The sequence below is a fragment of the Fusarium subglutinans genome (genome assembly GCF_013396075.1).
Source record: "Fusarium subglutinans strain NRRL 66333 chromosome Unknown NRRL66333_c0000019, whole genome shotgun sequence".
Taxonomy (NCBI): domain Eukaryota; kingdom Fungi; phylum Ascomycota; class Sordariomycetes; order Hypocreales; family Nectriaceae; genus Fusarium; species Fusarium subglutinans.
The window spans coordinates 1-15,081 of record NW_023502082.1 but is presented as its reverse complement, the minus strand read 5'-3'; the positions used below and the strand labels follow the sequence as shown (position 1 = coordinate 15,081).

Sequence of the window (15,081 nt, the reverse complement as noted above, 5' to 3'; positions counted from 1 at the left end):
CACGGGTCGTAGAACTCGCTCTTCGATTTCCTAAGCCTCGTCAGTGTCGCGGTCGTTCATGGGCGGGGCTGTCGCTGACGTTTCGAACTTGCGGCGTTTGTCGTCGTTCCAAGGTTGCGTATCGGTGTTGCTTGACTTCGCAGGCTCCGTGGCCTCGGCTGTGTCTTTTGGTGTAGAGGACATGGCGGCGACGTTTGGGTGAAATGATGGAGTCTTGTCAATCGCGACATGGTTCAGATGATTCAATCCGACAAATGGAAGATACGGCGGGGCCGAACGGTTCCTAAAGCGGTTAGTGATGTTCGCCAATAAGGCACGTTCAAAACGGAACCAAGGAAGTTTACGAAATCCGTTTTCAAATCTCACTTGTTTCATTGTCTCGTGATGTCATATTCATAAATCGCTTACCCTGAAGCCAACTCTTGATTAGATCGTACAGATGTTGTTCCCTCTAAGAGGGACTGTATGTTATAAAGGACTGATGTACAGGTTTCGAAAGACTGCAATGAAGCCGGTGTTAAAATTTGAGGGTAGAAACAGGTCTGGTTCCGCAGCAGCCGGCAAAACATGATTGCGATAGCAGATGAGATGTCCATTTCATGAACAAGCACTCAGTTTGGAATCATGAGGTGGCAGGTAGACACGATCAAAGTCTAGCAAAGGATAATTTGCAAAATCTGTTCTGCTTGCCAATTAAAGCAATGACATGCATTATATATAGTCAGTGCTATAGGCGCTGCTCGATACGAGATCTACCAGAAGCCATCGTCGCTCCAGGCGTTCCTATTACCTCTCGTGCTCTCTATTAGCCCGTCCCTTGCCTTTTGTATTTTTCTCGTCGTCTCTTGACTGCAGCATAGGCCCACGTCGAAATCTTTCAGATCAGCATCACCCATGGTCGCTAATGCAGCTAAACCGAGATACGAATGGTACATATCTGGAGGCCCTCCTACTGACTTAGAGAACCCGCCAATGCGATGTTGTGTGATATCGAGAAGATATCGTCGCGAAGGAATGACTTTGATGATGGCAGAGTTCCCTAGCATCTGGAAGACGCGTAAGAGCTATGATCTGTTCAAGGAGACATGGGAAACTTACTGCAAGCGTACCGCCAACCCACCAACAGTAGCACGTATCGGCCTTCTTGTTCCATCGACCGTTGAATCCAATATGACCAAGATCGAGCTCACCAGCCTTTGACTCAAGAAAGTTTTCCTCTACTTCATCCTCTTCCTCTTCCTTGGCGAGGTAGGCAAAAGGGCGAGAGGCGAGAAAGTGCAAGAGTCCATCACGATCCGGGATACCCCGTTTCAGCGCCTCCTCGGGAGGATGCGGCGATGTCGAATCTGGTGGTCTGTCCAAGAGTGACAGCGCACCTATCGCGCAGTATGCATAGCCAGCTAGAGAGGTGAGTTATGGGAGAATACAACGAGTCAAGAGACCATACCATGAGACTCGTGCTGTGACGATTCTGCTACTCCACCATCATATGTCTGAGAGGTGTTAGCGAGATGACATCGCTCAGGAAAGCATAACGTACTTGGCCTCTCTTGACATGTGCAATCATTTCATCGACGTTCAAATCCTCCACCCAGCCCTCGTCGCCTTCCTTGACATCTCCCCTGAGCATCCATCGAATACAGCTCGCTAGATAGCTGTGTCTCATATCTCTGCCGCCCACAATCTCCCCGTCCCATAAAAGCTGTCCGAAACTCCCATCCTTTCTCTGAAGTCTCTTCAGCCACTTCAATAACCGTACTCTGTCCACCCCGTTGAAAGCTGACCTCGCCTCATCCTCACCATTGGCCGCCAGGCCCAACAGTAAAAGCGCAAAGGAGGTAGCTGCAATGTTTGCTGTGCCCTTGTATGCTTCTTGACCCGGTAATGCGTGCGTTGAACTTCCACAAAAGCCACCTTCTGGATGCTGCAGACTGAGAACCCACCGACGGATAGCACCGCGTTCACTATGGGTGAGCGGGACAGACAGAGTGTCAAGCGCCGAAATAATGAAGCAAGCGAAAGTAAGGCGGGTCGAGTCGTAGGCTGTGTAAGGGGAAGGGAGGTATGTTTTATGACAGCGCTGCCAATATTTGATGTGCTGTTGCTTATCCAGCGAGGGATCACCTGTTTCCGACATTTCAGTAAAACAGACACCCGATCTTAGAAGTCATATATTTCCCCAGTACGCAAGGCGAATGCATTAGTTAAAATTGGTCAAAATGAATGTACTGCTCGGTAAGGTGCATGCCGAGTCCTACCAACAAAGCTCACAACTCGAGCTTGGGCTTGGGCGAGAAAGTGGAGTCAATCCAAACAAGGACATTGAAGCTTCAGCCACAAGCACCGCCACAGAAAACGCTGTCTCGCGACGCCATGAGGCGCTCGTGCAATCGGATCTAATTCGCTAGCCGCGATTAGCGGCCCGCAAATACCCAGGGCATTATGCGCGGGTGACGCATGGCATAACCCCTGGCTTGCTGCTGTTTTCACAACCTAACAGCTGTTCAGCGTGACCTGGAAGTTGATCAAGTGCTAGTACGCCCTTCAGCTGGGTCTTTTGTTTTCCATTCCTTTAAGCGCGAGATCACTTCTCTTTGGCCTCTTAAGCCTACTTTTCGGCTGCCAGTCTCCCTCCTTTTGCGACTGGCGAAAGCTTCCTCCTGCCACCCGATACGGACGAGCGAAGTACATCGAGACAACCATCTCCAGAAAGAGCAAAACGCAACCATGGCACTCATATCTGCCAAAACGATTATAACATCCGTCTCCCTTTTCCATCTGACTCTCGCATACTTCTTCATCACCAATCCAAGCTCCATCAATGAGCAAGCGCTTGTCTACATGTTGGGAGAAAGCATGGGAATGGTGAGTCTCCCAGCCTAGCATGGCTGCTGGTCGCGACGCTTCCGAAGCTTGGTGAAGCTGACTCGACTCATGATAAAGCCTCTAGCAAGAGGGTTCGAACTGCAAAGCCCGCCTCTCGCATTCCTCGCCGCTGTCCTCGTCTTTGTTGGCTTTAGTGATCTGGTATCCCTATCCATGCCCGACGAAGTCTGCCTGATCTTCCACTGGGGCACGCAAGGTTGGCATCTTATGCCCAAGATCTACTCATGATGGACGCTAATTGCCACACAGCTCCACTGCGATCGTTTCTCTCCCTCGGGTTCGTTGCCTACATATTCCTGTTTGGCCCATCGTCTCCTATGTACGACAAGTCCCCTCGCGGCCACCTCTCGCACCCGAGCTCGTATAACCCATCATATCGTCCTGCTGGCTGGGGCGGTGACATGCTAAAGAACCGCCTATTCTTTACATTTATATTTATCGAAACAATGACATGGTTCTGGGTTTGGATCACATTACGCGAGGAGCGAGAAGCGGTCCTGAGCAAGAAGTCTCGAAGACGGAGCCACTCGCATTCTTTCTAGGATACCGGCTGCTTTCACAAATATTTGTTATCATGGAGCAATGGTTGCAAGGTTTTCTTGGGATGAGACAACGAAACACTCGAAAGAACTAGATATTCGAAATTATGTTGCAAGAGGCCCATGATGCGATGGTCGCGCACGGGCTATGGATCTCACAGAAAGACCGAACACGTTAACAAACAACGTGAATGGCTGACATATTCCCATCTAGAACAATTTGCTGAGGCAAGCAAGGCTGGCTGTTTTGCAAACACATAAACAATAGTCTGTTAAGCTCTATCGTTCCATGGTCGTATATAACAAAAAGAGGTATCCTTAAGGGGCTATGCACCATTCAATGTTTTAACGAACGATGCCAAAGCTGAAGAATCGGAGAGACGAATAAAAACACAAACACAAACAGCATTGTACCGCAGAGCTTTTGGATCCTGTAGTGAAGCGATTCCACCACCATTGTCTGGGAAATTATCTAGTATAATTCGTCAAGTCGTTGAACTGCTTTCTAACGGAGAATTTTCATCAAGTCGCAGGTGCCTTCCCCGCAGTGGTCGTGGACAGGCCTTCTGACTTATTTTGAATGATGGTCGGCGCTGGTTCTAAGCTCGGCTGAGGCTCATTCTCTTCAAAGATCTGCTCCTCGATCCGCTCCCCCGGTCCGCCTATTACCGGGCTAAAAACGTCAACTTCTTCGACATCGTCGTCGTCGTCTCCTGACCCCTCGTCTTCTTCTTGAATCGTGATTTCTCCAGATCGACGTCCCAGGCCAGAGGCACTAGCGCTGCGGGAATGCGAGCCGGAGCCACTGTTGCGTTGGCTTTGAGAGGGCCCACCAAAATTGTTTAGCGTCGGACCCTTGAACAAATTCCGTTTCCGCTTGGCGAACATGATGCCTGATGCAAAAGGGTTAGGCGAACCTGGAGCCTGTGGGGGACCTTCGGATGGCATGCCTTCATTGAACATATTCAGAGTCGGCGGAGTTGCTCGCACGAGGCGAATATTGGATGGGAAGGCATGCGACGTGGGTGTTGCTGGAAGCACCTTGACGGAGTGGTGTGGTGAATGCCCTCGCTGAAGAGGTGTCTTGGACATCGAAGTAGAGAATGAAGCAGCGGAACTCGTAGACGACGCCTTGGAATGAGAGTGATGGTGATGATGGATGGATCGAACAGAGGATACCGAGGATGATGTCGACTTTCGGCCCCGAAGTCCAGCTGACGACCGCCTGACAGTCGATCTCGGTGTAAGAGGAGAAGGGGACAACGACTGTCGTTTGTACGACGTCGCGATTCGAGGTGGCGGGATTGTTGGTGACGCTAGACTTCCCGAAGCCGTTCGCTGGCTACTGCTCCCAGCCTGGTAGGTCTTCTGGCCATTAGCCACAACTCCCTTCGGTAGTGAAGCAGTTGGCTGTGTTCCTGGTGAGGTTGAGTTAGGATATTTGCTTGTTTGTGGTCGCGAACTTCCATCTTTACTGCTGGCTGTGCTCCCCTCCTTCTTGTGCAGGTCAGGGGTGCTCTGACTGGTTCGTCTGGCATGACCACGTCTCCTCCTTGTCGCACTCTCGACAAGCCAATGTGTCATATTCTTCCAGTGGGATATCAGCGGCTGACTAGGTCTCCTTCGTGGCCTCTCATTGCCGTTCTGCTGATGATGCTCATCACTAGCATTCGAAGCCAGTGCGTCCGAAGTCGTGACAAGGTGGAGAGTGGAGCCTCGAGACCGAGCACTGCGTATTAAACCCTCCTTAGGTGGCGGAATAGGCCTGCGCTGTCGAGATGTCGACACGGACCTTATCGAGTCTTTGTCAACAGGTGGTGGAGGACGATCGCCATCTTCATTCGTTCCTCCTGAGTCCCTACCAACTTCTGGAAGCTGTGGAAGGTCTGTCAGAACATAGTCGACATAATGAGCGCTTCGTCGCTCGCTCCTCCCCCTATTCCGGGAATTTGACGGTTCAAGTCTCAAATGTCGCCCGGTCCCGTTCGCCTCGTCAACTTCGTGCAGGATTGGAGCCATTCTTTCTAGCCGACTAGATGCCGCGGATAGTCGTCGAATGCTGCGGCTGTCGATCTCTCTTTCTCTTCTTTTCTTCTCCCTGCGTTGCATCTTGCGTTGTTCCTTTTCCAATAACAGAGCCCACCAGCCAGCCAAAGCATCGCACTTCTGTGCAAGAACGCTTTCAATCACTCCGTCGATGTTGACACCAGAACTTCGCATTCTCTGTAAGCAATCCTTCTCCAAGGGTGTCGAGAAAGGGGGCGGTTGTTGAACATCTAGAATGGCTCTCTGTGTCGGGGCATGCTCAGCCAAGAATGAATTCGAGAGAATCTCGGGTAAAGATGGACGTAATAATGGCCGTTTCGATAGTAATGCTTTGATCAAAGGAATGGCTTCAGGGGGCATATTATCCGGAAACTTGGGATCCTCGCTCAGAATCTTGGTCCGGGTAATGTTATCATCGTCGTCATCGAAGGGAAGTTCACCACACAGCAGCGCATAAAGGATGATGCCTAAACTCCAAACATCAACCTTTTCACCAGCGTACTTTTCGCCCTTGAGCATCTCGGGCGCAGAATAGCAGATGGTGCCGCAAAATGTTTGTAGGTGGTTCGTCCTGCCCTCGTACTCTCTCGTGAAGCCGAAGTCGACCAGTTTGACGTTTTCGTGTTTGTCGAAGAGGATATTCTCAAGCTTGAGGTCTCGATGGACACATGACTGATTGTGAACATAGCTAACTGCGCCGACGAGCTGTGTAAAGATCTTTTGCACTTTCGGAACGGGAAGCGGACCGTGCTCGAGCAGGTGGTTGTAGAGTTCATCGCCTTATCGAAGTCAGTAGGTTAGCCAAGGAAGAGGGGAGCCAATAGTTACCAGAGCAGTACTCCAGAACCATCCAGACCATGTTCTCAGTGACAATAACTTCGTATAATCTTGCTATATGTGGATGTATGAACTGCCGGTGATGGTGAATTTCTCGTGCAAGGTTCGAGTCGCCCTTGTTGGCAGATTTGAGAACGACCTGATTCGGATTAGCTATCATCGAGGATAAGTCGGCATTGTGCTAGACTTAAGAGTACCTTGGAGCCATTGGTAAGTTTATGCGACGCCAGGTAAACTTTTCCGAAAGATCCCTTCCCGATCAGTCTTCCAAGAGCGTAGTTGCCAACGGATTTGAGGTCATGGCTCGCGAATTCGCTACGAGCAAAGATTAGCGAGTCGACATATGGGAAGGTCAAGGATCGTACTCGAGAAGCTCCTGATACGAGCGAGCAAGCTATTACGTGTTAGGCTGTATGTTGAGGACGCAGCAGGGTTCGCCAACTAGACATACCTTCGCCTTGCGCACAAGCTCGGCTTGTCCTTTCAAGGCCTGCATCCCTCCGCGCCGGATGCCGCCTGACCACGCCGCGAGGAGGGAGACCGCGTATTGGTCGTGTACGTTCGGCGAGGAATACGAAGCGATCGGTTTACGTCGAGCGGTAGTGGAAAGATGGCGGGAAGGAGTCCCGTTGGCGGTAGCGTATCAATCGAGAACTGTGGTGGCACATGCAGAATGACCGGAGCTGCAAATTAAGTATGGTAAGGACAGACTCGTAAAGGGATTAATAGCCGTATTCTGAGGAGGTCATCAAGGATCGCGTATTATTAAAGTCGCTGCGTTCAATGAGGTCGTGATAAACGTTTCGTTTCGTTTCGTTCGCTGCTCAATCATTTGGTTGCGGTGAGACACGGGGACGGCCAACGGAGTCAAATCAATTCGCAAGTCGTCAAACGATGCACCACCGCGGCGACAGAGAGAGGTCCCAGAATTTAGGAGAATGAATAGCACGAGAAATAAACATAACAAGCCGGGAGGAGGGTAAGAAGAAACTCTTGCAGGTGAGGTGATGTGACAACTGTTGTTGTACGGAGCAAGTTAAGGTTTGGGGAAATATTTTGGGAGCTGGAGATTGGATGTTGGTTGGAGCAGGGGTACTTGTGACGCCAGCATCAGTTCACCAGCCAGCAAGTACCTTGCCCAGACGTCAACATGAGTTAGCGGCCCCCAAATTGCTAGATTTGAGGGCGCGGGCGCGGAAAATCACGACTATCGGTACAACTCCAACACAAACATCTCATCATCTTGGCCATTCTCAGTCCCAGATCCGTATAATCAAATAATCCATACTCATCTCAGAGTCGGGAATTCTTCGCACGATGCAACATGCTTCCCATCCAACGCCGCAACTCCTTGAAGCGGATAGCTACGACCTTGGACCCAGGGTATAAGCATGAACAGGGGATATCCATTCGTCTGACAATGGGATTGAGGCCCTTTAATCAAAACGTGCAGGAGAAGTCACCGCGTCAGGTGATTGGGTGTTTTCACAATGCGAGCATGTTTCTTCCATTTGCCTTCCAAGACTTGAAACAATCCCTTCAAGGAAATAGCGGGTTGTTGTCGGTTAAATAGTGATATGATCCGACCATCAAGCGCAACGAAGAAGCTTGTATCACCTGATTCATGCTTTTCTGGATTACCATCGATCCTGTCCTCATACTCCGTAATCGCAGTTGGTGCGATTAGTAGGAGATTAACTTAATAATCATTCACAGATACTTACGCAGTACAGTCTACTTCGAACTTAGGACCGGCAAACTCCTACTGGTATGAACGAACCTATATACCTACTTACCTATGTATGAACCTACATATCTATCACTGAGCTTCTCTGTACCTTCGTGGCTGTCTGTCAAGTCACAATTTCCGATTGAAGCTCCGTGCGATTCATTGCTTCCCACGCGGTGCATGTCTCATATCTTAGGGTAGGGATAACTGACGTCGATGACAGTCCTTGACATATCAATATAATGCTACGCCTATATCAAGTGACATGACATGGCCGAGACCCGGGTATCGCTAGTAACAATCCGACGAACGAAGCTAGATAGGCGATTATGCTAGTCCCCGTGCGGCAAGACTGGGCTGTTTACCACGAAGTGACAACTCTCGGAGCTATTATCTTAGTAATGGCACGATGACGTTTGGCATAGACTACCAGTCACTTGGGTGAATATGAAATCATGTCCTCGGTTCTTGACTAAGCTAGCAGGATGCAGATTCAACTTATATGAAGCGTGCCGAAAAAACCTGTAGCGGATTCACGTCAACAGGCCATGAGAACGCCTCCAGTTCAGGGCGGAACGCCTATCAAAATGGTGAGCATCGAGAGAACATGACAAGCTCGCCTATGGATATCAGATAACTCTCACCGGCCATTTGCAATGTCTGCATAGTATCGGGGTGTATCCTCTGATACCTCCTCGTCTGGGTTTTGGGCGCAGAAAAGTCGTTTGGCCGATGGAACTCAAATCACGACTGGTATGCAAACCATGATCGAAAATGGGAAGAGGCTAGAGAGGCACCCACACCAACTGCCAAAGACCACAAGCGCATTGTCGCAATAAGGTTTCCTGGGCTTTCGATTTTGGCGCAGCCATCATGCGACCGCGGGTGCCTGCGCCAGTAGCGCCTATCCACGACTCGGGTTTAAGGTTTCTGAAGCTATCCAGACTCGGCCAGGCAGCTTCAATAAAGCTTAGTCTCTCATACCCGCGACTCATCAGAGGCTCCCGCTGGAATGTAGACTATCAAAACCAAGGAATTGAGAATGCCTGTCTACTATCGACCCCGTTGGTGACATTATATCTCATCCTGCGGCGCGTGGTTTTTTATGTTTCCTTGATTGAGGCTCAAGCGCACCCAAAAAGGGTATAATCCGAATGTCTTCCCGTTGGCAAAGTCAGTTTATCAGGGCGTTGTTCCTGGCTAAATTTACTTTGAGCGTTATATTTGAGACGATCATGACCCGATCAGTTCAATCCCAGGAGCCATCTCAAACCTCAGCATTAACATCTTACGGGTGTTGAATAAGGCCTTGCCAATATTCTCTCCTTGTTCCACCTCACCCGCTACTTTTACATCCACGATGGTCAAACACACGAATACCTTCCTCAGCCTGGTGGCTCTCGCAGCCTTAGTCGAGGGATACTGGCGCATGTCGTGCAGTATCATACAGACTGGCCGAGTTGATCCCATCATTGCCCCTGGAACCTTCTCAGCACATGTCCACAAGGTCTCTGGGGCCAGCAACATCAACATTGACTCCACTTTTGACAGTCTTCAGGCCTCAAGGTGTACTTCCTGCGAGGTCCAGGATGATAAATCAGCTTACTGGACACCCCAACTCTTCTATCAGCACGCGAATGGGAGCTTCCAGATGGTCCCTAACGGCGGGACTGTGATATACTACCTCGGGCGTGGAGAGAACAAGACAAACATCGAACCATTCCCTCCCGGATTCAAGATGCTATCAGGAGACAACTTTGCTCGGTCTTATGATTCCAAGACAAAAACATACAGTAACTCGAGGTTCTCAGGCCGCCCAGTGGCCGATCGAGTGAGTTTTGCATGTTTGGATAGCTCAGGGCCTTCAAAGGAGCGTAGCTATATGTGGAAGACAGACTGTGATAACGGCATGAGAGCACAAATTCATTTCCAATCATGTTGGAATGGACAGAATTACCAGTCTGACCAAAGTCACGTCGCCTACATGTCCTCAATAGATAATGGTATCTGCCCCCCGAGCCATCCACGCCAGCTCCCTCATCTGTTCTTCGAGGTCATCTATGGAGTCAATAACATCGACAAAAGCAAAGGTGGCCGATTTGTCTTTGCGAATGGAGACACTACTGGCTATGCGTTTCATGGTGACTTCCTAAACGGCTGGAATCCGACTGTTCTTGCGACTGCTATCAAGAAATGCATCAACAATGATAGCATCGGAGGAGCAATCTCCAAATGTCCCATCCTAGCCGCTTCACAAACACCATACTTTAGTGACAATTGCCCAGAGATGGCGCCCCTGATCGATGAACCCATTCGAGGCATGATTGATGCCCTTCCTGGGTGCAATAAACCTTTTGGTGGCCCTGGCAGAGCGTCCCCAGTAGTATGTGACGCCAAGCCAGCCATCAACAGCCTTGGAGATGCTGGCATCAGATCTATCTTCGATCCTGCTATAGGGGATAAGGTCGGCTCTTGGTCTTTCGTCGGCTGTGCTCCCGAAGGCAGTGGAGGCAGAACCTTGAACAAGTATGCTACGGCATCAAATAGTATGTCTATCGAGTATTGCACGTCGACCTGCAAAGCAAAGGGCTACCCACTCGCTGGAATGGAGAATGGCCGGGAGTGTTATTGTGCGGGATCGCTCACATCGGGGGCCTCATACACCAAGGCTTCAGTATGCACGTCATCCAGAAAAATGAGCTGTGTAGGAAACACAACACAGTATTGTGGAGGACCAGACTTTCTCACAGTATGGAATGACACCTCATACACACCACCTGCAGAGCTCGTTGTGGGCCAGGCTCAAATCTCAAAAGGCATAGCTACATATTATGGATGCTACGCCGAGGGCAATACTGGTAGAGCACTCTCATCTGACAGCACGGCGGACGTGACTGGCATGACAAACGAGAAGTGTGTTGCATTCTGTCAGGCAGGCGGCTATAAATATGCTGGCACAGAATACTCCCAGGAATGCTATTGTGGCAACGATATTGTCAATGGAGGCTCCAACATTACCGATATATCTCAGTGTTCGATGCAGTGTAAAGGGAACATATTCAGCTACTGTGGTGCAGGCAATCGTCTGAGCGTGTGGAAGATCAAGCAGCCCGATCAACCAACAGGACCAATTACGGCACTTGATGGTTCTGCCGTATGGAAAGGCTGCTACACCGATGGAGGGTCAGGCGGCCGGACACTCCCTAGTGCCAGCTTTACAGGCTCTGCCGTCTCTCTCGATACCTGCTTTTCCTTCTGCAGCAAACTCAACTACCCCCTATTTGGAATGGAATATGGACGGGAATGTTACTGCGGATACTCGCCCAAGACACAGGCCACTGTTGCACCAGATGGCGACTGCAGAATGCCATGTGCGGGAAATTCCTCCCAGAAGTGTGGTGCTGGCAATCGCATATCCATCTGGAACAACACACTCTATACTCCCACTGTCAACCTCGAGGCTCTCAACACTCCACCAAAATACCTCGGGTGTTATACGGAAGGGAAAGGCGCTCGCGCATTAGGAGGTGCCAAGACAACAAACAAGAAGATGACTCTCGATGTCTGTTCAAAGTTTTGTTCTAGCAAAGGATATCCTTACTTGGGACTCGAGAACGGAGAGGACTGTTACTGCAGTAAGAAGGAGCCCTCTAATGGTAGCGTTGAAGCCCCAGCATCGCAGTGTAATGTTGTCTGCAAGGGGAACAAGTCCCAGAAGTGCGGTGCAAGTAAGAGGTTGAATGTCTACCGCCTTGCCAGAGTCTCAACGACCAAACTAAGAAAAAGATCTTCGGTGAGAAGGGAAATGCAGGATCCGATATGAGCCCCCCTGATGGGATATAAACACTTTATCTAATAATTTCAGCTGCTGAATTGTTCTACATAACCAGACAGCATCATTAATATAATCTCCTTATTGAAGCTATTCTCAACTTCCGGATGAACTAGAACGGTCAACTTGTGGAATTGCATGATATTGTTGGACTGATTATAAAATCTTACGGAATACCAGATCGCGACGGTGTTGGCTTTGGCAGTAAGCAAAAACAGTGCGTTGTGGATGCGTGTATTTGGTGTTTCGACAGACTGGCCCACGGTTGACCAACCGAAGGAAGCATCAACTATGATATCCCGACAACTTCCAGCGTTGCTTCACGTAAGTAACTGTCTATATATCATGCATACGAGATTATTCATGATATAAGGAAGCCCGATTTTGACGACATTGCCATCTGCTGAGTGTAAGAATCGTTAGTGTCCGCAGCGGGATGGTCTCATCTACCAGTATAAAAGTCAGACAACTCACAACGCAATAGGGGGGGCCGGATAAGAGGAGAATAAATCCAAGACTTGTCAGTCCAGGATGGCTTTAGCATATCTGGTTTCAGTTGCTCTCTCCGCCCTCAAAGCCTCTATGGTTCGTCTAAGAGTGCATGTTTTGTCAACCAAGGCTGCGAAACCCGACTCTCAACGCAAACGAGTAACCACATCCTAGCAGTCGTCTGGATTTTGGTCTAATATATGCACCTCGGTCTTGCCCACAACAACGGAGTCTACAAACAATAGCTACCTTAGCTAGCCACACAACCAGACCATTTATGCATACAACCATGAAATAAAAGCCACACTAAAAGACAACCTCCAGGATGGCATGGCATCGACTTGTAAAGCTCAGAATTGTTAAGCCCAGAGATAACGCCGAATTTATCTTCAAGATTCATACCAAAGCATAGTTCGTTGCATACGGAAAGTGTTCCTAGGGACCTTGCAACAACACAATGGAACTCGGAACGTTGCCGGACCAATGTGCAGGTCCTATGACGGATCCAGCGTGAACCAAGTAGGTACAACGCAAAGGCAATTGTGCTATCAAGCTTCAAAGACGCCGAGGCAGTACAGCTATAAGTTCGACCCTTTACATGCTTGTTGGACACCGAGTAAGGGGGATCAACTCGAGATCACTGGTTGGTCGAGCAAAAGTTCCATTCTACTATATGTTTGAGGTAGAATCCCTGTAGACAGAAAAGTAAAACAGGACAACAATTCGAGAATCTACAAGAGTAACGAAAATCGGAGAGTCACTAATGTCTACAGGGCCGTTTATTATGACACCAGCTGTATTGACTGGATATTGTTCAATACTGCTTTGGTGACAGTTTGAATCAATCATCCTCAAAGTGACGTTTGAAGTCATTCCATGTTAGAGGATTAACTTCTAAAGTCACTGGAACTCTCTCCTACAGCTGGATCCAAATGAACCAGCGCGTGGATGTGACTTGAGGGGCGTTCAGTGGCGAACGAGACTCGATCATAATGTGGGGAGTTGCTTCAAAGAGACTTGAAAGGTTCTTATTAATGCCGAGGTATTGGGTTATCATTCTGTTCTGCTTCTCAAAGCACTAGATACACATCCCAACCATTCAAATCACTGTCTTCATGGATAATCCCATGCGACCACGAAGCTCCAGACACCATTAATGTCCCGTCAGATCAACCCCTGTTCCTCCAACCCGTGTTTAAAAGCGGCCATCTTGTTCAGGACGAGGTTGAAGCTATCGAGCTGATTGTGCATGGTTGCAAGTCGCTGGCGTTGTTGTGGATGAAAGGCGTCGAACTTTCCGATAATGGTCTTGAGTGATGCCAGGGCTTGAGTGTCATCACCAGTGTAGCAAGAGATATGGCTCAGAAACTGGGAATAACTGAACTGCATTTCCTCAGCATGTTTCAGGTCGGCGTCGCTGATGGATATGACGGTGTTCTTGAGATCATTTCGTATAAGGCGGAACGAGTGAATATGCTGCTGAGCCTGATAGAAGTACGACTCAGAGTCGGGTACACGGCGAAGGTGCATAGTCATCATCTCAAGCTCGTCCATGTTTTGATCCAAGGAGTCGAAGGCTTGTCTCATATTCAGCGCATCATCGAGTTGGCGCTGCTGGATCCGTCTGTTATGTTCTGTCATCTCAAACACAGCACGCGCGGCTTCGCGGAGAGAAGAAGAGATTCGGGGTGTATCGGTAGAAGACATGATTGTTGTGTACAACTAGACGTCTCGAGATCCTTGTCGGGTTAGTAGATTCTTTTCTTTGCAATGAGAAGAAGCTTACTTTTCAGGAGGGTGAAAGTGATTTGAGAGGTTGAAATGTGAGCAGAGAAAAATGTTGAAGGAAGAATAAGTTAAGTCACAAGGCTAGACCTTGTGTGATCGGCTTGACACTGCACACAACTGCCACCAGATACCCAGCGCTATTAGCACCAATTGCTGTTCAATGTGATCTATTGATAAGAAAAGAACATACTATTTGTTCTCCCCTCCCATCTCATGAACTACGGGCTCGGGATTAGTACCCCGAGTCGGTACAAGGCCAATTATGAACATGACGAGGATAATCTGAACTACCTAAGTTATGGGTGCCCCGAACGCAGCAATTTTGACACAATCTTGTCACTAAAGTCTGGACTCGAAAACGCATTGATGCAGATGTCGGATCTTCAGAGACCTGAGAAGTGAAGGGGTGAAGGGGCCGATTTCATGGCATCAGAGGAACCAGCAGGCTTGCTGGGATAGGAGGGACTTTAATGGCTAGACCAACCACTCTAGACTCATCCATTGCGATGGCCGGACTTGTTTTAATGTCCAATAAAGTCAGTAAGCTACATAGACGAGAAAGCTCAAACGCTGTGAGCTACATGTAATCTAAGTGAATTGTAAAAAGCCTGTCCCAGAGATTTAACTGACATGAGCATCCTCAACATCGCAATTACTCCCAGCCATGCGTACCCGCAGTCTGCCTCATTTGTCACACAGGTTCTCGTTTATGTAAGCATGTTAACAGACGTTCGAAATCACAATCAATATCTGTACGTATTATAAAAGATGGTCAGTTAACATCTTAGTAGCTATTATACTATTCTATTTCCCCTGTTTATACTAATAGTCTACTAATATTCTAGGCATAATGGTTACGTGCCCTGTCACGTGGTTAATTAGCCTTTTTTGCCAATTACGCTAATAGTCTTTAACTTTAGGCTTCTAAACCTATA

At 48.9% G+C, this 15,081-nt stretch overlaps 5 protein-coding genes across 5 annotated transcripts; 2 read left to right on the top strand and 3 right to left on the bottom strand.

The window, feature by feature from the left end:
- Positions 1–30: 30 nt before the first annotated feature.
- Positions 31–2,137, bottom strand: FSUBG_2196 (farnesyltransferase geranylgeranyltransferase type-1 subunit alpha; the record flags this gene model as incomplete). Its single annotated transcript, XM_036679944.1, has 5 exons — positions 31–283; positions 958–1,046; positions 1,099–1,400; positions 1,448–1,493; positions 1,541–2,137. 5 exons carry the CDS (start codon positions 2,135–2,137, stop codon positions 31–33), a joined length of 1,287 nt encoding a protein of 428 aa, XP_036542118.1.
- Positions 2,138–2,727: 590 nt separating this feature from the next.
- FSUBG_2195 (uncharacterized protein) lies at positions 2,728–3,428 on the top strand (the record flags this gene model as incomplete). Its single annotated transcript, XM_036679943.1, has 3 exons — positions 2,728–2,865; positions 2,944–3,082; positions 3,136–3,428. 3 exons carry the CDS (start codon positions 2,728–2,730, stop codon positions 3,426–3,428), a joined length of 570 nt encoding a protein of 189 aa, XP_036542117.1.
- Positions 3,429–3,947: 519 nt separating this feature from the next.
- FSUBG_2194 (CAMK CAMKL kinase) lies at positions 3,948–6,804 on the bottom strand (the record flags this gene model as incomplete). The annotated part of the gene is made up of 5 exons (XM_036679942.1): positions 3,948–6,250; positions 6,300–6,447; positions 6,506–6,623; positions 6,674–6,702; positions 6,760–6,804. 5 exons carry the CDS (start codon positions 6,802–6,804, stop codon positions 3,948–3,950), a joined length of 2,643 nt encoding a protein of 880 aa, XP_036542116.1.
- Positions 6,805–9,397: 2,593 nt separating this feature from the next.
- FSUBG_2193 (fungistatic metabolite) lies at positions 9,398–12,276 on the top strand (the record flags this gene model as incomplete). The annotated part of the gene is made up of 5 exons (XM_036679941.1): positions 9,398–10,711; positions 10,760–11,765; positions 12,050–12,073; positions 12,123–12,193; positions 12,247–12,276. 5 exons carry the CDS (start codon positions 9,398–9,400, stop codon positions 12,274–12,276), a joined length of 2,445 nt encoding a protein of 814 aa, XP_036542115.1.
- A 1,246-nt stretch (positions 12,277–13,522) lies between these two features.
- Positions 13,523–14,065, bottom strand: FSUBG_2192 (uncharacterized protein; the record flags this gene model as incomplete). Its single annotated transcript, XM_036679940.1, has 1 exon — positions 13,523–14,065. One exon carries the CDS (start codon positions 14,063–14,065, stop codon positions 13,523–13,525), a length of 543 nt encoding a protein of 180 aa, XP_036542114.1.
- Positions 14,066–15,081: the final 1,016 nt, after the last annotated feature.